The sequence below is a fragment of the Dendrobates tinctorius genome, unplaced genomic scaffold (genome assembly GCF_039654945.1).
Source record: "Dendrobates tinctorius isolate UK_male_01 unplaced genomic scaffold, ASM3965494v1 ptg000028l, whole genome shotgun sequence".
Classification (NCBI taxonomy): domain Eukaryota; kingdom Metazoa; phylum Chordata; class Amphibia; order Anura; family Dendrobatidae; genus Dendrobates; species Dendrobates tinctorius.
Window position 1 is genome coordinate 66205489 of NW_027361696.1, and position 24031 is coordinate 66229519.

At 42.6% G+C, this 24031-nt stretch overlaps 1 protein-coding gene across 1 annotated transcript in view; it reads left to right on the top strand.

Moving 5' to 3' along the window:
* Window positions 1-24031, top strand: part of FUZ (fuzzy planar cell polarity protein) — a 142833-nt gene that overhangs the window by 5032 nt on the left and 113770 nt on the right. The window contains exon 2 of the mRNA XM_073570885.1: window positions 23692-23813. Coding sequence (XP_073426986.1) covers window positions 23692-23813 — 122 coding nt within the window. The remainder of the gene's footprint in view (window positions 1-23691; window positions 23814-24031) is intronic.

Genomic DNA, 24031 nt, shown 5'->3' on the forward strand with positions numbered 1-24031 from the left:
TTTTTTTTTTTTTTTTCCCCCTCACACCCATTAATTAGCATTGGCGAGTCTCATCCGTTATATGCGGCCACTCGCAGTATGCTGCAATTCATTTTCTTAGGCTGGTTTCACATTAGCGTTTTTTAGCGCTGCGCATCATGCGTGCACATGCGTCATGCACACCTATGTTTAACATGGGGGCGCACGGTCTTGCGTTTGCACGCGTTCGTATGCGTTTTCGTGCGCATGCGTCTTTTTAAGGTGTGCGCCTAGGCGCGCCAGACGCAACCTGTAGCATTTTTGCATGGAATGCGACAAAATAACGCATTACAGTCTATGGGAGCGCAGCGTGCGCATGTCCATGCGTTTTAAGAGTTAACATGGCTAGAAACTGGTTTAAATGCATGCGCCTAAAAACGCAAACGCATGCAAAACGCATGATGCGGTTTTTGCATGTGTTTCTATTGCGCCTGAAATGCTGCGCAAAAAGGCGCAAATGTCAAACTAGCCTTAGTCTGATCTGAGCTGAGAAAAAAATGGCGGATGAGCGGGGAATCATAGATTAACAGGCAGAGTGCAATCTGATTTTTTTTTTTAATCGGATTACACTTGTCTGTTTTTCACGCAGATGAGTATGAGCCTTAATAGTGATACTACCGCGTGGGAGTCCCAATGACTCCAGGATAGTGTGACTGCCATAAATCATTCCCATTGCCTTCAATGGACTGGTTGAGATTCCTATTGACCTGGAGTCAGACCTTTGCTGCATGGTGTATGGCTTGTGAGTACCATGGCAGAATACTGGTTGCAGAGGTCCCCGTTATAAGGAGCACAAAGGAGAGGAGCCATATTGGTCTGGTAGGATTTATATGCATATTTTTTTCCACCTTTTAGCATGCTGAGAATTTTTTATTATTATTATTTATTTTATTGGGTGGGGGGATAACCCCTTTGAGTCCCACTAGGAGGATGCTGAGACTGCAGAAATATTGCAGTGTATCGTAACAGGGATCGAGCGAAGTTTAAAAAAAAAAGCCAATTAAAATTAAGAAACAATCCTCTTTTTTTTCCTCATTTACTATGAAAAAAAAATCTGCACTATATACAAAAAATATTTGTAATTGTTGCAGCCAAATTGGTCCCAACACATACAATTTGATTGTCTTTATCCCATCTGGCCAGCCTCAGAGGTGACTTTCTTCAGTGATCTTGCCTCCATAAATTGTCAGAAGAAGGGACCACAATAGGTGCGAGTATACGGCACGGCACTCTGTAGCAGAGCCAGCGCTGTCAACCCCGGTGGGGCTTCCGTTCTGAAGTTTTATTTCTTTTTTTTTGCTACTAAAATAAAATAATAATGATAAAAACTATACAATTTTGATATAGCTATAATAGTATAATTTCTTGCCACACAACGAAGACGGGAAAAAAAAAATAACGGAATTGCATTTTTTTTTTTTTGCTTTTTTGCACTTCAACTCACTTGGAATTTTTGTGTAGTACGTTTTTAAGGTGAATTGCGTCTCAGAACTCCCAATTTGTCCCCCAAAATAAAAAAAAAAGCCACTAGCAGGCCGATGTAGGCGGAGAAATTAAAAAAAAAAAAGTTGCTTACTCTTGAGAGAGGAGGAAGAAGGAAAAAAAAAATACAGCATGAAAAAAAAGTATGTGGTCATGAAAGGCTTAACTGCTGCAATATATGTATATTGGTGCCTTATTTTCTGATTTGCCGCAGTTCATGATGCATGCCGTCCACTAGATGGCGGTGTTACACTTCGCTATTTGCTGTGCTGCATCTTTTCATTTTTCTCTAGTTCGCATTATGTTGGTTGGTGATCACAAGCTATAATTAGTCGCACATATGTATGCATCGCAAATTGTTTTGTAATTACCATGGATAAATGCAGATTATAATTATTTAATGTTTTTTTTTAAGTTGAGTCCTCAGAAGTTCACATCTTTTCTGACTGATGATGGCTGAAGAATTCAACCATCTTCTGCCTCTAATAGTCATAGGACCTCCTGTTAACGTGTTAAATGCCGCTGTCAATTTCTGTTTTTCATGGGACAAGTTGTACTTTTGATTGGCACCATCTACGGTATTTTATCGCGTGAAATAGAAAAACAAGTGCAATTCTCAATTGTTTTTTCACTGCATTTATTATACGGTAAAAATGATCAAATCCGTATGATCACTGTGATACCAAACATGCATAGGTGGTTTTCTTTTTTTTTTTTTAATTATTTAAATGGTAAAAAAAAAATTGGAAATTTGTTTTTATTTTTTTGGCACTGAGATTGTTTTTTTTGCGCATTGATCTGTCGTTTTTATTTGCACCATTTTGGCGTAGAACCAATGTTTTATTTGCTTCTCCTTGCATTTTTTTGGAGTGTTTTGTGGCGGATGATAAAACCAAAATTCTTTCTTTTATATATATATATATATATATATATATATATATATATATATATATATATATATATATATATAGATAGATATATTTTTTTCACATTCCACCGTTTACCCATCGGATGAATTCATTTTATATTTTGAAAAATCGGACTTTTATTATTAAAGTCGTGGAGATGCCACATACGTTAAGCACTCTTACAGCTCTGTCGAAAAGGAAACAATAAAAGTTATAAGTTTCAGAATATGGTAATCGGGACTAAACTTTTATTTTTAAGGTTGGATTTTTAATTTTTTTTTTTTTTTTAGCGCTTATATGACTTTATATTTTAATTTTTTTAAACAAAAAAAATGTATATACAGCTCTAACAAAAATTAAGAGGCCACTGCAAAATTTTCATTTTGTCTGATTTTTCTCATTATAAATATATATTTGAGTAAAATGTAAATTGCTCTTTTATTCTATAAACTACTGACAACATGTCTTCAAATTTCCAAGCACTAAATTTTGTATTTATTTTCAGAAAATGAGAAGTGGTCAAAATAACAAAAAATGCAGTGCTTGCAGACCTCAAATAATGCTAAGAAAACAAGTTCATAATCATTTAGAAACAGCAATACTAATGTTTTAACTCAGGAAGAGTTCAGAAATCAATATTTTGTGAAATAACCATGATTTTTAAAGGGAATCTGTTACCTATTTTTTCAACTATAAGCTGCGGCCACTGCCATCAGGGGCTTATCTACAGCATTCTGTAGAAGAAAAACGAGTTATATTATACTCACCCAGGGGCGGTCCGGGTCCGATGGGTGTCACGGTCCAGCGCCTCCCATCTTCTAGCGATAACGTCCTCTTCTTTGCTTCCCATCGCGGCTCTGGTGCAGGCGCACTTCTCTGCCATGTTGAGAGTACTGCAGTGCGCAGGTGCCGGGAAAGGTCAGATAAGCCCCAGATGGCGGTGGACGCAGCTTATAGTCGAAAAAATAGGTGACAGATTCCCTTTAATCACAGATTTCATTCGTCTTGACATGCTTTCCACCAGTCTTTCACACTGCTTTTGGGTGACCTTATGCCACTCCTGGTACAAAAATTTAAGCAGTTCTTCTTTGTTTGATGGCTTGTGACTATCCATCTCCCTCTTGATTACATTCCAGAGGTTTTCAATGGGGTTCAGGTCTGGAGATTGGGCTGGCCATGACAGGGATTTGATGTGGTGGTCCTTGATCCACACATTAATTGACCTAACTGTGTGGCATGGCACATTGTCCTCCTGGAAAAACCTGTCCTCAGAGTTGGGGAACATTGCCTGAGCAGAAGGAATCAACTGTTTTTCCAGGATAACCTTGTATGCGGTTTGATTCATACGTCCTTCTCAAAGATTAACCTGCTCATTTCCGGCCTTGCTGAAGCATCCCCAGATCATCACCGATCCTCCACCAAATTTCACAGTGGGTGCAAGACACTGTGGCTTGTACACCTATCCAGGTCTCCGTCTAACCATTAGATGACCAGGTGCTGGCAAAGCTGACAATTTGACTCATCAGAGAAGATTACCTTACTCCAGTCCTCTATGGTCCAATCCTTATGGGTCTTTGGCAAACTTCAGCCTGGCTCTCCTTTGCTTCTAAATGATGAAAGGCTTTTTTCTACCTTTACTTGAGCCCTGCCTTTAGGAGCCTGTTATGAACTGTTCTTGCCGTTCACTTCACCCCAGCTGCCATTTTCCATTCCTATTGTAGGTCACTTGATGTCATCCTGTGGTTGCTGAGTGACATTCGAATAAGATGACGGTCATCCCGGTCAGTGGAGAGTCGTTTTCGCCCACTGCCGGTCTGTAGCTTTGTTGTCCCCACTGTCTGCTGCTTGACCTTGCTGTAGTGGACTGCCATCTTAGAAATTTTAAGGATGGAGGCAACGTGATGCTCTCTGTAGCCCTCTGCTAGTAAAGCCAGAGTTGAGCACTTCTTTTCCTCACTCAAAACTTTTCTTTTCAACTCCTTTGACATGATTAAAACTTATTTTTTCATTCCTGTTACTTTTGGGATATTACTAGCACTTGTTTTGCCACCCAGCTTGTCCTATTGCAAGAGGATTGATTGTGAACACCACAAGCAGTGTTTTTATACTTTGCTTCGTTAAATAAGATTTGGTTCAGGTGATCACCTAATCAGAAGCACATTAAGTAGAATGAGGTGTACTCTGGTTGGAATTTAACTGACACTGGAATGGAATGGCTGTCAGACATGTAGAGAAGCTGGTTTTTGTAAAATTGTGCAATGGTGTCTTAATTTTTGCCAGAGCTGTATATAATTTATTTTATTTTTAAATTATATAGAATTTTAAATCCCTTTTTTCAAAATGCAAAATTTAGAAAAATAAAATTACAGAACTGTAAACTATTAAAAGAGAAGTCCTTATACAGCTATTTCGATAGAAAAAAAAAAAAGAGAGAACCACTCCAATGTATAAAGTTGTGTTGTTGTTCATTCCTTAAAGGGATTTTCTGGGACTCTTTTTTTTTTTTTTTTTTTTTTATACTATGGGCCTGTTGTGGCCGTTCCAATCTCTGCCTGCACAGAGTGCTCATTGACCGCTTCTGGCAGCGATTCAGCAGCTTCAGGTACCGTCACATCAACTGCGGGAAGTCGGCTGTCAATCGACAAAGCAGCCGGGAAGTAGAAGAGCTGCACTGTTGACAAGGAGCAGCTGACTTGCTAGGAGAAACGCTCAGTAACCTCTCTGAGCCAGCGCCTGATAGGACAGGCAAGTAGTTTCTCACTTGTTTTCGGCTCATAAAAATGAATTTAGTCCTGGACAAACCCCTTTAAGTGGTTAATTTACAGCTTGTAAAGAAACAAGACAAATCGAGAAGTTCTGTGTGCAAACTACTTACCGTCCTGGATATGTTTACATATATTAACTAGGCATTGCCATTCAGTTTATTTTTACATCTCCAGGAGGAATAAGGCTGTGTGCACATGATGCGGATATCCAGCAGATCCGCAGCGGATTTTACAGCGCAGAAACGCTGCATATCCGCATTGTGATGTACAGTAGCATTAAAATCAATGAAAAAAAAAAACGCTGTGCAGACTCTGTGGATTTTTCCGCGTGGTTTTCCTGCGGTACAAAATCCGCAGCATGTTACTTCATTTGTGCGGTTTTCCATCTCCCCTGTCTCCAAATCCTCAGAGGGAAAACCGCAGTGGAAAACCACACAAAAACCGCAAGAAAACCGCATGAAAAATGGAAGAAATCCGCAGGAAAAATGCAGGTCATTTGACCTGTGGATTTCTTCCACTCTGCGCGGAAAAATCCGCAGGGCAAAAAATTACGTGTGCACTCAGCCTAACAGAGAAACAGGACAGTCTTATGAAGATTTTTTTTTTTTATTGGAGTGCGAATATTAACTAAAACCAAAATGTTGAGACTGTGGACAATTGGACAAGTCTTCTTTAACTTCGGAGAATATCTATATATATAATTGCCTTAAATTGTCCATTATTCACTTCCGTCTGGATGTCCTTGAATCCCACAATCCACCGCGCCGCACCAGAAGTACACCGACCGCCATATTAGAATATCCAAGTGATGGGTATTCCAATATGGCACCCGCTGGTGGTACCAGGCCCTTCGACAGTACCACCAGCGGGACACCGCTGGGACCCCTCCTCCGCCGCCAGACCCCCCCGCCGCTGCTGGACCCACCGCCGCTGGACCCCCCGCCGGATCCGCCGCTGCCTGCCCACACACCTCCGTGCAGTCACAGCCGGCAGGAAAGACCCTCTGGTGGCACTGCACCCCATCTCCAGCATAGGCCGCAAGCCGCGGTCTATTCTGCTTTCCTGCCGGATGCGTGCTGCTGGACCCGCTGCCGCTGAACCCCCCCTGCCACTGTCGCTGGACCCGCCGCTGTCTGCCCACCATGTACATACACACACGTGTACTCGCGCACAGACGTACTCGCGCACAGACGTACTCGCGCACACACGTACTCGCGCACAGACGTACTCGCGCACACACGTACTCGCGCACACACGTACTCGCGCACACACGTACATGCACGTACTCACATACACACACACACGTACTCACATATATACACACACATACTCACATATATACACACACATACTCACATATATATATATATATATATATATATATATATATATATATATATACACACACACACACACGTACTCACATATACACATACACGTATTCACATCTCCAGCACAGGCCGCAAACTACCCTCTTTCCTGCCAGCTGTGACTGCACGGAGGTGGGTGGGCAGGCAGCTGCGGAACACACACGTACCCACACACACACACATGTACTCACACACACACTTCCCTCCCAATGCGATAGCATCGGGCACACCTCTAGTGTTATATATTAACTGGTACTAAATTTATGTTTGCTGTTCCAGGGGTGGTGAGCAGTATCTGAGTGTAGGGGTGTATTACACATCTGTCATTAATATTACAAGATTATATTATTCCCAGGAGGCAAAAAACATCTAAAACCAGTTGTATCACTAATCGGTTACTGGGTTATTTGCTTTACTAGGTGCTATCTCATGTAACATCTCTGCAAGAAATGCCTTTGCTGTGCTGCAGGTAATGAAAGATGCTTTCAACTAGTTTGTGCCATTAAATCTTACGATTTACCGTGCTGCATCTTTTTCTTTTTAGTGCTCATTACGTCACATGATGATAATGATCGTGATCTATATTTAATTCTACATAAGAAGGTACTCTACTTGGCAAGAATAAGGCAGATTAGGATAAGTATTATTATCCTTTATAATAATAGTCTATTTCTGTCTGTCTGTTTGGTTGTAACGGAAATCCCGCATCGCTGATTAGTCACGGCCGACCAGGCGCGGCCAATCAGCGACAGGTGCAGTGTGGCCACGAATTGGCGCGGAATTCGAGCGTCGCACGCCACCGCTACCGTCGGGAGTTAAAGATAGGTATGTAGGACGCATGCGGAAGTAGGTGGACCCATGCGGATGTAGGCAGAGCTTTAAAGAAAGAAGTCCACAGCACCACGCTGCAGACTCAAACGCTTATGTTTTCCTAGCCTTACCATCCTTCTCCAGCACCACATTTAGAAGGTGTCGATTCTTCTTCTGTCTTGTTTCTTTATCGCCCAGGTATCGCACCTATAAGATACGACAGAAAAGACCTGACTATGTACGAGCCAAGTCTTCATCACCAGTTAAATGTTCCTTGATTTGAAGACCTTTTCCAGTGACTTCATTGTTGATTTTCCCCATATTTATTCTCCTATTGACTTCCGGTGTTGTCGCTGCATCTTGAGTGATCATTGATCCGAGTAGGTTGAAGTCCTTTACAACTTCCAGTTCATCCCTGTCCATCTCAGATGTGTCCCGGTCGTACCTGGCGCTGCATAATGTGAGGTTACTCCGGGTCACTGAGGCTCCATTCCCAGCCGGGCCAATGAACTACGGTGAGCTCCTTCCGGTGAGATCCTCACTAGCACAGTGAGAAAGTCTCACTGTGCAGACGCGAGTTCACCGCAGTTCAAATTCACAGCAGTGAAATTCTCCCGGTGAACTGCGGTGAACTCCCCTCTGCATCGTGAGACTTTATCTCACGGTGCTGAGGTCACCGTAGTTCATTGGCCTGAATGGGCATGCAGCCTCAGTGACCGGCAGTAACCTCAATAACGTCATTGTCACGATTTCCACTCTGTTTCTGTTTCTTTGTTACTTTGAAGCGGGGGCTGTCAGTCTGTGCTGGGTCTGTGCTGCAATCATCTGTGTTCATGTTCCTTAATCAGGCTTCTACGTAAGCATGCTAGTTCCTCCCCCCAGTGTCAATCGTACACTTGCTGTTGCCTGTGGAACATTGATCCCTCTGCGCTCTGTGCCTGACCCAGCTTGACTTGATTCTCTTCCCGGACTCAGACCCTTTGCTTTTGACCTGACTTTGCTTGTGCCTGCTCCCTGTAACTGTTTTGTATCTATGGCTTTCCTGACCTCGGCTCGTGTATTGGACTTCGTGTCTGACTTCTCTTTGTTGTACTGTGCAATTTCCCGTACATGACCTCAGATTGTTTGACCTCCCTTTACTTACAGTAAGTAGTATATATATTTACTGCCGTGACTCGTGTCACATTACATTTGACCTTTAAAGTTTTTTCAGTTTCCCACCTATGGATCTGTTACATACTTTGTGTGATCAGGTGGTGAATCTGACTCAGTCCAAGATTTAGCCTTGGAACAACACAAACTGGCTTCCTCTTATGCTCAGTTACAGGACAAGATTTCTGGTACTCTTACTGCCCCTCAGAATCCCTCTCCTCAGACCGCTGCTATGACTCCTGTACCATCTGACGTCTCGTTCAGCCCCCCTGAACCTGCTATTGTACTCCCTGACAAATTTTCAGGAGAAAAAGACCAGTTCAGAATTTTTAAAGAGAGTTGCAAATTATTGTTTACCTTGCGCCCCCAGTCATCAGGGAATGAGTAACATCGGGTGGGAATTATAATGTCACCTTTGTGGGGGGAATTTTCAGACCTAGGCATTTTCCCTACTCTCTTGCACCAGAAAGTCTTTTGGTGGACGCCTGTTTTGACGCTTTAGGACAGATCTATGACGTACCTGACAGGTTCAAGGTGGCATAAACAAGGATCATGAACCTGACACACGAGAACCGCACAGCAGAAGACTATTGTACAGAGTTTCTTTAGCGGTCTTCTGAAGTCCTGTGGAATGACGCAGATCTCAGATGCCAATTCCTCAGGGGTCTTTCGGATGCTCTGGCTCTACATGCTCCACCTGCTTATTTGATGGAGGCCATGACTAAGGCTATCCCCTTGGATCGGAGGATGCTGGAAAAACGCGAGATGCAAAAAGAAGCTCCATTTTGTCCAACTGGCACGGTTTGTGCACCTGAGGAGAAACCTATGGAGGTTGGTGCTGCCAGCTCTAGGATTAAGGAGAGGAGACGCCAGCGGGAGCTTGGACTTTGTCTCTATTGTGGCCAAGCCTGACATTTCTTAAAGGATTGCTTGGCACGACCTGCAGCCAACAAGTCGTCGGGAAAACGCCTAAGTCTGGGTGATGGTCGAGGAGGTCACTCAGGCTTACAAGTACCCTTTTACTCCTCTGATAAGGTGTTGTTGAATGCTGAACTTCTTTTTCAATATCAATGTCTGTTCACATTGGCGTTTATTGACTGGATCTGCTGCTAATTTCATAGATGCGGGACTGGTTCTGAAATTAGGATTAGAGACAGTTAAGCTAGAAATCTCTATTCAAATTGTGTCCGTTGAGAGAACACCATTGCTCAAAAATCTTGTTCGGTTAGTTACGGTGGAGTTCACACTCAAGGTGGGGTCTCTTCATACAGAATTTAGCTCCTGCTATGTTTTGGACAATTTACCTGCAGGAATTGTGTTGGGTATTCCTTGTCTGCATACGCATAATCCAATTATTGACTGGAATAGGAGAGATATTGTCAAATGGGATTATATTGAAAAATGTCTTAAACCTGTGCTTGTTTGTTCCATTAGTCTGGAGGGTCTTCCCGAATACCTGAAACACTTCGGAGATGTTTTCTTCAGAAAAAGAGTCTGAGATATTAACTTCTCACCGCCCCTATGACTGTGTGCAATTAATCTCATTCTAATGCCAAATTACCCAAGGCTCGCTTGTATAACTTGTCTGGCCCTGAGCGGTCAGCCATGAAAGAGTATATTAGGGAGAGTTTACAAAAAGGTCATATTCGCCCTTCCTCATCGCCATAGTTGCCGGATTCTTTTTTGTTAAAAAGAAAGTTGGAGGTCTTCGTCCCTGCCTCGATTTCCGAGAATTAAACAAGATAATGGTTAAAAATACTTAGCCACTTCCACTTATTCCCAATCTATTTAATCAACTTTCTGAGGCTAAATGGTTTTCCAAACTGGATCTTAGAGGGGCATATAATCTTATACGGATTTGTGAGGGTGATGAGTGGAAGACAGCATTTTTAACGTCTGAAGGTTTCTTTGAAAATCTCGTCATGCCTTTTGGTCTTACGAATGCACCTGCAGTTTTTCAAAATTTTATGAATGATATTTTTTCTGATTATATTGGGAGATTCTTTGTGGTTTATTTGGATGACATTCTGATTTTCTCACCTGACCTGGATTGACATCATAAACATGTTTGTTTGATTTTGCAAAGGTTGAGGGGATAATTGTGTATTCACTAAAATTAAAAAATCTACCTTTTCTGTTCAAGAAATATCATTTTTGGATTTCATTGTGTCAGCCTCCGGGTTTAAGATGGATCCTGGGAAAGTTCTATCATTGATTGGGTTCAACCCAGTGACCTTAAGGCTTTGCAGCGCTTTTTGGGGTTCATAAATTATTACAGAAAATGTATTAGAGGATTTTCTCAGATCGTCAAATCTCTTACAGATCTCACTCGTAAAGGGGCGGAGCTAAAGGTTTGGTCGCTATGAGCGGTTGGGGCTTTTGAAAATTTGAAGAATTGTTTTATGTCTGCTCCTGTTCTTGTGTAACCTGACCTCCAGAGACTTTAAGTAACCTGCAACCATGTGCCTTCTTCTCTAAAAAATTTTCTCCTGCTGAGAAAATCTATGATGTGGGTAATCGGGAGTTGCTTGCGGTCAGGTTGGACTTTGAAGAGTGGAGGCATTTTTTGGAGGGAGCTGTTCATCCAGTCATCGTGGTGACGGATCACAAAAATCTTGCTTATATTGAATCCTAGACAGGCCCGATGGTCTTTGTTTTTTTTCACGATTCAGTTTTTCTATTACGTTCAGACCAGGGTTTGAGAACGTGAAGGCGGATGCCCTCTCTCCTTGTCTTGATTCTGTGTTTCCTCCAGACCCTCCTTCCGCCATTCTTCCTCAGGGTGTTGTTGTGGCCATGGTTTCCTCTGAGCTGGAACCTGAGATCCGTACTGCTCAGTCCTTGGCTTTTTCCAATACCCCTGAATGCAAGCTGTTGTCCCTGTGTATCTCAGATTATGTCTCTTGCAGGAATTCCATGATTCTGTGTTGAGTGGTAATCCTGGGGTCACTGCCACCCAGAAGGCAGTTGCTAGGCTCTTTTTTTGGTGGTCCGTTATGCTTAAGGATATTAGAGATTTTGTGTCTGCTTGTGAAACTTGTACACTCTCCAAAGTACAGTATTGTTGGCCGGCCAGGGAATTGGCTCCTTTGCCAATTCCGGAAAGACCATGGACTCATGGATTTAATTTCAGATTTACCGTGGTCTGAAAGGATGACTGCTGTTTGGGTGGTAGTCGATCGCTTCAGTAAACAAGCTCACGTCGTCCCATTTATGTGGATTACCCAATGCTGAAACTCTCTCCAAACTGTTTATTATTAATGTGGTACGATTGCATGGGATTCCTCTAAATATTATATCTGATAGGGGTGTACAAATCGTCTCTAGATTTTGAAGGGCATTGTGCAGTGAGGTGGGGATTGATTTGTCCTTTTCCTCTGCTTATCATCCTAAGACTAACGGTCCGACAGAGAGGACAAATCAGTCTTTGGAGCAAATTTTAAGATGTTTTGTCACCGATCAACAGGAGAATTGGTCATCGTTTCTTTCACTGGCTGAGTTTGCCTTTAACCCCTTTACTCTCAAAGATGGTTTGCACGTTCATGACCTGGCCAAATTTTACAATTCTGACCACTGTCCCTTTATGAGGTAATAACTCTGGAACGCTTCTATGGATCCCGGTGATTCTGACATTGTTTTCTTGTGACATATTGTACTTCATGTTAGTGGTAATATTTCATTGATATAACTTGTGTTTATTTGTGAAAAAAACGGAAATTTTTCGAAAATTTTGCAATTTTCCAACTTTGAATTTTTATGCCCTTAAATCACAGAGATATGGCACACAAAAAACTTAATAACGTTTCCCACATGTTTACTTTACATCAGCACAATTTGGGAACCAAAATTTTTTTTGTTAGAAAGTTATAAGGGTTTAAAGTTGACCAGCGATTTCTCATTTTTACAACACCATTTTATTTTTAGGGACCACATCACATTTGAAGTCACTTTGAGGGGTCTAAATGATAGAAAATACCCAAAAGTGACGCCATTCTAAAAACTGCACCCCTCAAGGTGCTCGAAACCACATTCAAGAAGTTTATTAACCCTTCAGGTGCTTCACAGGAATTTTTTGAATGTTTAAAAAAAAAATTAACATTTAACTTTTTTTTCACAAAAAAATTACTTCAGGTCCAATTTTTTATACCAAGTGTGACAGGAGAAATTGGACTGTAAAAGTTATTGTGCAATTTGTCCTGAGTACGCTGATACCTGATATGTGGGGGGGGGGAACCACTGTTTCAGCGCATGGCAGAGCTCAGAAGGGAAGGAGCGCCGTTTGACTTTTTCACTGCAAAATTGGCTGGAATTCAGATCTGACACCATGTCACATTTGGAGAGCCCTTGATGTGCCTAAACAGTGGAAACCCCCCACAATGACACCATTTTGGAAACTAGAACAGAAGTTTATGACGTACAGCCGTACAATTAAAAAATCATATTTTTCCACAAAAATGATCTTTTCACCCCCAATTTTTATTTTTCCAAGGGTAACAGGACCCCAAAAGTTATTGTGCAATTTGTCCTGAGTACGCTGATAAGGGGGTAAACCACTATTTGGGCACATGGCAGAGCTCGGAAGGGAAGCAGCGCCATTTGACTTTTTTGGCTGGAATTGAGATTGGACGCCATGTCGCGTTTGGAAGGCCCCTGATGTGCCTAAACAGTGGAAACCCCCCACAACTGACACCATTTTGGAAACTAGACCCCCCCAAGGAACTTATCTAGATGTGTGGTGAGCACTTTGGACCCCCAAGGGCTTCACAGAAGTTTATCACGCCCGGGCGTGAAAATAAAAAAAATCATTTTTTCCACAAACATGATCTGATCTTTTAGTCCCCAAATTTTTATTTTCCCAAGGGTAAGAGGAGAAATTGGACCCCAAAAGTTGTCCAATTTGTCCTGAGTAGGCTGATGCACCTCATGTGGGGGTAAACCACCGTTTGGGGGCATGGCAGAGCTTGGAAGGGAAGGAGCACCGTTTGACTTTTTCAATGCAGAATTGGCTGGAATTGAGATCAGACACCATGTTGCATTTGGAGAGCACCTGATGTGCCTAAACAGTGGACACCCCCCAATTCTAACTCCAACCCTAACCTCAACACACCCCTAACCCTAATCTCAGCCCTAACCCTATCCCTAACTCTAACCCTAATGGGAAAATGGAAATAAGTACATTTTTAAAATTTTTTTATTATTTTTCCCTAACTAAGGGGGTGATAACGGGGGGTTTAATTTACTATTTATGTCGGGTTTTTATGTTTGGCAGCTGTCATACGCTAAAAGATGCTTTTTATTGTAAAAATAATTTTTGCATCACCACATTTTGAGAGCTATAATTTTTCCATATTTTGACCCACTGAGTCATATGAGGTCTTATTTTTTGCGGGACAAGTTGACGTTTTTATTGGTACCATTTTTGGGTACGTGACACTTTTTGATCCCTTTTTATTCCGAATTTTGGGACGCAGAATGAGCAAGAACCAGCATTTCAAGAATTTCTTTTGGGGGGTGCGTTTACAGCGTTCTGCGTGTGGTAAAATTGATAAAGTGGTTTTATTTTTCGGTTCAGTATGATTACGCGATACCTCATTTATGTCTTGTTTAATGTTTTGGCGCTTTTATGCAATGAAAACAATTTTATATAAAAATAATTATTTTTGCATTTCTTTATTCTGCGAGCTATAACTTTTTTATTTTTTCGCTGATGATGCTGTGTGGCGGCTCGTATCTTGCGGGACAAGATGACGTTTTCAGCGGTACCATGGTTATTTATATCCGTCTTTTTGATCGCGCGTTATTGCACTTTTTGTTGGGCGGTATGGTGATAAAGCATTGTTTTTGCTTTGTTTTTTATTTTTTAAGGGGTTCACTAAAGGGCTTAACTAGTGGGACAGTTTTATAGGGCGGGTCGTTATGGACGCGGCGATACTAAATATATGTACTTTTATTGTTGTTCTTTTATTTCCAAAAAATGAATTTATTAGGGAATATATTTATTTTTTTAATTTATTTAGGGATTTTTTATACATTTTTTCTAATTTTTTTTTTTTAACTTTATTTTATTGTCCTGGGGGGCCATCACTCTAATGTGTCAGATCACTGATCTGACAGTTTGGATGGCACTCTGTCAGATCAGCGATCTGACAGGCACTGCACAGGCTTCCTCACTGCCTGCTCTCTGCAGGCACTGAGGAAGCCGCCTCCCTGCAGGCCCCCGAAGGCCCCCGCCGCCATATTGGATCCAGGGGCCTGCAGGGAAGGAGGCCTCCAGAGCAGCGCAGCACATCGCGCTGCTCCGGGGGTCTCAGGGAAGCACAGAGGAAGCCCCCTACCTGCCGATGCTTCCCTAATCCTCTGGTATACTGTGATCATGTTTGATCGCAGTGTGACAGGGGTTAACGCCCCTGTCACATAGTGCCGGGTGTCAGCTGTGATAATCAGCTGACACCCGGCCGTGATCAGCGCCCCCCCCCCCGGGAGCACCGCTGATCGCTTAGAAGTACTATCCCGTCCCCGGTCATAGGGGCACGGGTACCGTGGACGGGATAGTACGTCTCATGTCAGACGGGTTGACGGTCGGACCTCGCCGTTTTTCTGTAATTACGGGTTTCATCCTCATTTTGGTGAGTTTTCCAGGATAAGTTCTGGGTGTCCTGGGGTGGATGTCACCATTCAAGAGCTGGGGATGGTTGGTGGAAGGTTAAAAAGAACATTGGGGCTCAGCATCGGCAGAAGCGGAAGGCCGATAGGAGGCGCTCGTTAGGGGTCGTCATCAAAGTGGGCAATAAGGTATGGCTTTCCTCTAAGAATATTAAATTGAAGGTGCCCTCGCTAAAGTTGGGTCCTTGAATCATTGGTCCGTATGAAATTCTGGATGTGGTCAATCCAGTTGCCTTCCGGTTAAAGCTCCCTTGGTCTTTTTGTATTTCTAATGAGTTCCACAAGTCATTGTTGAAGGAATTTATTCCCCCTGTTCTGTCGTCTTCGCCCCTGCCTCCTCCGGTTTCTATTGAAGGAAACTTGGAATATGAGGTACAAAGGGTCATTGATTCTCAAATGGTCTGGAATTCCCTTCAATACCTGGTACATTGGAAGGGGTATGGACCTGAGGAACGGTCCTGCGTTCCAGCTCATTTTGTAAGGGCTGATTGGTTGGTCCAGGCCTTTCATCGGAGGTTTTACTGGGAAACCTGGGGGTCTGGTGGCCCCCCTTGAAGAGGGGGTACTGTCATGATTTCCACTCTGTTTCTGTCTTTTTGCTACTTTGTGTTGGGGCTGTCAGTCAGTGCTGGGTCTGTGCTGCAATCTCCTGTGTTCATTTTCCTTACTCAAGCTTCTACTTAAGCATGCTAGTTCCTCCCCCCAGTGTCAGTCGTACACTTGCTGTTGCCTGTGGAACATTGATCCCTCTACGCTCTGTGCCTGACCCAGCTTGACTTGATTCTCTTCCAGGACTCAGACTTTTTGCTTGTAACCTGACTTTGCTTGTGCCTGCTCCCTGTAAGGCTATGTGCACACGTTGCGGAACTCCCGCGGAAGTTACCGCAGGAATTCCGGAATTCCATTCCGCGGGAAAACTGCATTTTAAATTCCCGCGATTTTCCCATGGAAAAACTAGTGATTTGCAAGAGTAATTAGCTTGCAGAATGCTAGCGTTTTCCAAGCGATCTGTAGCATCGCTTGGAGAACTGATTGACAGGTTGGTCACACTCGTCAAACACAGTGTTTGACAAGTGTGACCAACTTTTTACTATTGAGGCTGCCTATGCAGCATCAGTAGTAAAAAGATCTAATGTTAAAAATAATTTAAAAAAATCGTGTTTTTCTCATCTTCTGACGTCCCGCGCAGCGTTCCCGATCATCGCGATGCTCCCATTCCCAGTAATGCCTTGCGAGACTTTTGATGACGTAGCGGTCTCACGATACTGTAGCGGTCTCGCAAGACCGCTACTTCATCACAGGTCTTTGCCGCAAGGCATTACTGGGAACGGGAGTTGGAGGGAGCATCGGTAAGGCTGTGCGAGACGCCGGAAGGTGAATATAACCCAATTTTTTATTTTAATTCTATTTTTTACAGGGATATGGTACCCACAGCCCGGAGGAGAGTCTCCTCTCCGCCACCCCCTGGGTACTATCTGCAAATGTTCTGCTTACTTTTCGCATGGTGGGTTAAAAACCGCCACCAATAAAACGCAACGTGTGAACACAGCCTTACTGTTTTGTCACCCTGGCTTTCCTGAACTCGGCTCGTGTATTGGACTTCGTCTATGACTTCTCTTTGTTGTACTGCGACATTTCCTGGACGTGACCTCAGATTGTTTGACCTCCCTTTACTTACAGTAAGTAGTATATATATTTACTGCCGCATCACAGTCACCACTAGTCACGGATGCTACGCTCGCAGCAGCTCATTCTGCAGTGGTTCTCAGCCTGGAAGGTCGCATGTTACCGGACAATGCAAAGGTGACATCAACCCCACAAATATGAACCCCACTTGCCACCACTACACGGCAAGTGGGAAGAGTCGGGTAAAGCACCAGAATTGGCTCATCTAATAGATCCAGCTTTTTTGGGAAGCTGCGGGCTGCTGTGTTTAGGCTGGGGGGCCAATTTCCATGGCCCCTTACCAGCCTGAGAATACCAGCCCCCAGCTGTCTGCTTTAAAACTGGTTGTTAAAAATGGGAGGGACCCCATGCTGTTTTTTTACATTATTTATTTATGTAATTTAAAAGTGTGGGGACCCCTCTATTTTTGATAACCAGCCTTGCTATCTCTGACAGCTGAGGATTGCAGCCCCCAGTTGTCAGTTTTGCCAGTCTGGTTATCAAATATACAGGGGACCCTACGCCGTTTTTTTTAAAATTATTTATTTAGAACGTAGGCGCTGACTGATGAATATTCCCAGCAGCCACCTCTTGCTCTCTCTGTTATCACCTACAGCAGGCTTAGGCTGAAGACAGCTGTAGTCCCATTAGTGGACACCTATGACCGAAGATAAATTTCTTATCTCCAATCACAGCTGCGGGCTCCCCTTGTCATTTGACAGCGTGGGAACCGCGGCTGTCTGACTGGTAAAATGAAGTTACTGTCAATGAGAAGCAGTGTTTGCCGCGCTGTCATGCACATGACAGCGCTCAAACACTGGATGTTTGGACTCCCCATTTAAGTGAATGGGGTTCGGGTCCGGGTACTGTTCTGCTATCCGAACTTCCAGGGGTCTGCCCATTTCTAATGATGTGTTCAAAACAGCGGGTGAAATAATTATTGAACGAGTCACCAATTTTCTCAGTAAATATATTTTTAAAGGTGCTATTGTCATAAAATTCTCACCAGATGTGGGTAACAACGCATCCAATCTAAAATCGATCATAAAAGTTTAGTATTGCTGTAATGATATGTTTAGGCTTTTCCTTTTATCATTTTGCCCCACTTTAGAGTTTTCCTTTTTTTTTTTAATCTTTAGTACAATATACAGTATGTAGAAGTGAACGGTATCATTCAAAACTACAAAAAGGGGGCCATGATGTAGAAAACCCCCCAAAAATGGAAATATTGGCTGAAGAGGGAAGGTGTTAATGTGGGAATATTGAAAGCAAATCTTCGACAGAGAATGATTTACTAAGGACAGAAGTTCGGTTTATTATTAAATTATTATAACCAATGGTTAATTCTAGCAGAGAAAATCCGTAGGTAAATACTCAACATGTCCGACACACGGGGCTCGGGATTATGGGGTTTGGCTGTGGCTTGTGAATGTAGTCGTGGGTTATATGGCGGCACGTGGTATCCAGTGTTCTTATTTTGTGCATGTCTGGAGCGTATCACAATTTTTTTCTGTCAGAATTGTACAAAATGTGAGAGAAAACCTTCATTTTTCTTCTTTTTTTTTCCTTCCATTTGACCCTGAAATTAATGTGTGAACCTTGTCTCCGGTGAGTTCTGTAGTTTTTGGTTTCAGTCGTTGTTTTTACTGAGTTCTTATGAAACATAGGAAAAAAGGGAAGAACCATGAGATGAAATCAGAGCCGTATGTTTCACCACACAGAACGGATAATGGAGGCCATGAGGGGAAGTATTTATTTAGCTGTTTAACAGGCATGACAACATATTCATCTGTACCTCATACACGTGTGAGATTATCACTTGGCTGTGATATCAGTTGGGCGTAATATTCATTATTACCAACCATACCTTATCAGAGTATAAAAATGAAAGAAATACTGACTGTGATGGCCCACACTGGTTTCACATGTCAAGATATAACACTTAGCCTCATAAGCCCAGCCCAATAATTATTAAGTCCTCTTCTAGTCTTTTTACTACATGAAAAATATCTCACAGGGTCATATGACAGTACATTTTAATTGTCAACTGAAAACGTCTCTATCAAAACCTGTCAAACAAAAGGGAAATCGGTCCTTTTTCTGCTTTCAGAAAACGTCACTGTCCCCTGGCCAGAGTTTGCTTTACTCTCTGTCCCCGGGTCCAGCGTTTAGTCTCGAGACTCTGCTCCCGGTGTCTTGTACTGGCCTCAGAGCTGACATCGCGTCAACAGCACTGCAGCCGATTCGTGAGCTCATGCCACCTACTCTGGCAGAGCTGAGTGAGCTGAGCTCACCGATTAGCTGCAGCGCTGGAGATAATAGTGGAAGCTGGAAGTAACGGCAGATGCTCAGCCAAAATCCGGAGGGTTTGTCATTTGACCTCTGCAGTCAATCAGCTGCATATTTCACTTTCCATCTGAACAGAAAGAGAGGACGGAAATGTGATGGTTGCAGTTGAGAATGTGAGTATACGTTTTTTTTTAAGTTATGTTTTCTTGCATCTGTTAAGTTTTGTTGTAGTGGACACCCCCTTTTTAAACAGTAACAGCAAAACTGTCTCCTTCTTCTCAAACAGTGCCCCTCCTGAAAATAGTGCCAAGAGGACGAACCCACCATTAACAGTAAAAGTAGACTAGTCCCCCTCCATAAACATTGATAGCAAAGCTTCCATGAACCGTGACAGCAACATGGTCGCACCATCGCCATATAGGGTGCCATCAGAATGGCCTTTTACTAGCCCCTTGTGCCAGCACTAATCAACAGTGCCTACCGTAAATCATTCTGCTATTGAATTTTTAATACTATATATACTATATATCCCATATGTTAATATAGGATTGGAAGAGCTACAGATATCTTCTGCTTACTTTTATACTGCAGTTATACAATTTTAGTTATAGACAGTAACCACAAGGTGGTGCTCACTGCAGGCATTTACAGTTAGGCACATAAATATTTGGACAGTGACACAAGCTTTGACATTTTCCCTTTTTACCTAAATACATTCATGATAAAGTTATATCATTAATATGGGCTTAAAGTACAGACTCAGCTTTAATTTGAGAGTATTCACATCACATCCTATTTTGAGTAAGGGCTTATGAATTACAGCTCTTTAATATGTAGTAGCCTCTTTTTAAAGGGGCCAAAAGTATTTGGACAATTATCTCAAAGGCTCTTTAACCCCTTCATGACCGAAGCTTTTTTTGGTTTTGCATTTTCGTCTTTCACTCCCCTTCTTTCCAGAGCCATAACTTTTTTCCTTTTTCTGTCAATATGGCTTTGTAAGGGCTTATGTTTTGCAGGACGAGTTGTACTTTTGAATGATACCATTGATTTTGCCATGTCATGTAACAGAAAACGAGAAAAAAATTCCAAGTGCGGTGAAAGTGCAAAAAAAGTGCAATTCCACACTTGTTTTTTGTTTGTCTTTTTTGCTAGGTTCACTGAATGCTAAGACTGACCTGCCATTATGATTCTCCAGGTCATTAAGAGTTCATAGGCACCAAAGATATTTAGGTTCTTTTTTTATATAAGTGGTGAAAAAAAATTCCAAAGTTTGCTAAAAAAAATAAATAAAAAAAAAATAAATTGCGCCATTTTCCGAGACCCGTAGCGTCTTTATTTTTCGTTATCTCGGGTTGGGTGAGGCCTTATTTTTTGCGTGCCGAGCTGACATTTTTAATTATATCATTTTTGTGCAGATATGATCTTTTGATCGCCCGTTATTGCATTTTAATGCAATGTCGCGGCGACCAATAAACGTAATTCTGGCGGTTTGATTTTTTTTCTCGCTACGCAGTTTAGCGATTAGGTTAATCCTTTTTTTATTGAGAGATCGGGCCATTCTGAACATGGCGATATGAAATATGTCTATGTTTGATTTTATTTGTATTGTTTTATTTTGAACTAGCTGAAGAGCCCGGCGCTGCCTGGGCATAGTAACTAACTGTGGTTAGTTATAGCAAATTATAATTATCCTCCATCCCATAGTCCCGTGCCCATATACCCATCATACATATCCAGGATCCCATAGGCCCGTGCTCATATACCCATCATACATATTCTCCATCCCATAGTCGAGTGCCCATATATCCATCACACATCCTCCATCCCATAGTCCCATGCTCATATACCCATCATACATATTCGCCATCCCATAGTAGAGTGCCCATATACCCATCACACATCCTTCATCTCATAGTCCCATGCCCATATACCCATCATACATATCCTCCATCCCATAGCCCCGTGCCCATATACCCATCATACATATCCGCCATCCCATACTCCCGTGCCCATATATCCGTCATACATATCCTCCATCCCATAGTCCAGTGCCCATATACCCATCACACATCCTCCATCCCATAGTCCCATGCCCATATACCCATCACACATCCTCTATCCCATAGTCCCATGCCCATATACCCATCATACATATTCTCCATCCCATAGTCCCATGCCCATATACCCATCATACATATCCTCCATCCCATAGTCCCGTACCCATCACACATCCTACATACCATAGTCCCGTGCCCATATACCCGTCATACATAACCTCCATCCCATAGTAGAGTGCCCATATACCCATCACACATCGTTCATCTCATAGTCCCATGCCCATATACCCATCATACATATCCTCCATCCCATAGTCCCGTGCCCATATACCCATCATACATATCCGCCATCCCATACTCCCGTGCCCATATACCTGTCATACATATCCTCCATCCCATAGTCCAGTGCCCATATACCCATCATACATATTCTCCATCCCATACTCCCATGCCCATATACCCATCATACATATCCTCCATTCCATAGTCCCGTACCCATCACACATCCTACATACCATAGTCCCGTGCCCATATACCCTTCATACATATCCTCCATCCCATAGTCCAGTGCCCATCCATCACAGATCCTCCATCCCATAGTCAACCATTATGACATCTTAATGAGCGGTGGGGCTTGCAACATGATGACATCAGCGTCGCCATGGCAGCCATTATGACATCATAATGAGGGGCGGGGCTTGATACACACTTTTTCCCCATTATGTAGATAGGGGCAAAATTTTTTGGTGAATTGGAACGCGCAGGGTTAAAATTTCGCCTCACAACATAGCCTAGGACACTCTCGGGGTCCAGACGTGTGACTGTGCCAAATTTTGTGGCTGTAGCTGCAACGGTGCGGATGCCAATCCCGGACATACATACATACACACTTGAGCTTTATATATTAGATGGGGCGAAAGGGGGGTAATTTGAACTTTTATATATTTTTTTTTATTTTTTTCATATTTTTAAAAACATTTTTTTTTTTTGCTTTTGGCATGCTTCAATAGCCTCCATGGGAGGCTAGAAGCTGCCACAACTTGCTTGGCTCTGCTACATAAAGACGATGCTCAGATCGCATCCATGTAGCTGAATTGCAGACTTGCTATGAGCACCGACCACAGGGTGATGATGACAGCACTCCGGCATCAACAACCATAGAGGTCTCAAGGTCACCGGTGTGCTCATTTCCGACCTGATGGCCGGAAGCGCTTGTTACATGCCGCTGTCAGAGTTTGACAGCAGCATTTAACTAGTTAACAGCTGACATGTCCCGACTTTGAGGTGGGCTCACCGCCGGAGCCCAAATCAAAGCGGGGGATACTGACATCGGCGTAATAGTACGTCCGATTTTAGTAAGGGGTTAATGGCTTGCATGGGTTATTCCCTCATTAGTCCATCATCAGGTAAAAGGTCTGGAGTTGATTCTATGTGTGACATTTGCATTTGGAAGCTGTTGATGTGAATCTACAACATGCGGTCAAAGATCTCTCAATGGAAGAGAAAGAGAACATTATTAGGCTGAAAAAGAAAAAAAGAAATCCATCAGAAAGAGAGCAGAAATGTTATCAGTGGCCCAATCAACATTTTTGGTACGTTTTGCAAAAAAAAAAAAGGGCTAATTGGTGAACTTGGGAACTCAAAATGCCCAGACGTCAATGGAAGACAACAGTGGTGGATGATCGCAGAATCCTTTCCATGGTGAAGAAAGGCCCCTTCAGAACATCCACCCTAGTGAAGAACACCCTCCAGTAAATAGGTGTTTCAGTATCTACAGTAAATCTTCCATAAACAGACTTCATTAGAGCAAATACACCACAAGGTGCAAACTATTCATCAGCCTTTAAAGTAGAAAGGCCATATGGACAATGGCCCAAAACATACTGCAAAGCAAAGAAGTGGAATTATCTGCAATGGCCGAGTCGTCACCAGAACTCAGCTCCATTGAGCTGCATTTCACAGGCTGAAGACAAAACTTAAGGCAGAAAGAGCCACAAGTCACAACTGAAATCGGCTGCAGTAAAAGCTAGGCAAAGCATCAGAAAGGGGAAATCCAACGTTTGGTGGCGTCCATGGTTTCCAGACTTAAGGCAGTCATTGCCAGCAAAGGTTTCCCTCTAAAGTATTAAAAATGAACATTTTATTTACTGTAAAGTTAATTTGTTAAATTACTTTTGAACCCCTGAAATGAGGCTTTATAGAAAGATGGTTGCAATTCCTATACATTTCAAATGATATTTTTGTTCAAACCCATAAATTAAATCTGAAAATCTACACTTCAATTGCATCTCAGTTGTTTCAGGTTAAATTTAAAATAGTGGCCTGCAGAGCTGAAATCACGAAGATTCTGTCACTGCCCAAAGATTTCTGGACCTAACTGTGTATGGTATAAATAAAAGGGAGCTCCCCATAGTGGCAACAAAGAGCAACCCATACAGGAGAATTTTCTGCACTGCGTGGCTTTATAAAGTCCTGTATATTCTAATTTTACCTGTGCTTTTGTGTTTTCCAGCTGACGTTTTCCGTTATCGGATCACTGAATGGCGTGCACATGTTTGCCAATAATCAGGATGTTCTGTTAACGTCTACATGCACTGAGAACAGCAGGGTGGTGTGGAGGACCTTCCATGATAGGTAAGTGACTGATGGCTTTCACAGCATTGCTCATCCTTTACCTTGAAATTGCAACACCAAGAAGGAAAAGTCATGGATAGATGGAAATCACAGGATTGTGACGTTACTGACGTGCAAATAATTTAAAAATTGGAATAAAATTTTCAAACAATCTTGATTTATTTAGTCTGGAGTCTGAGCCACGTGCAGAAATCCCGGCACTCTCAGCCTCGGCTGCT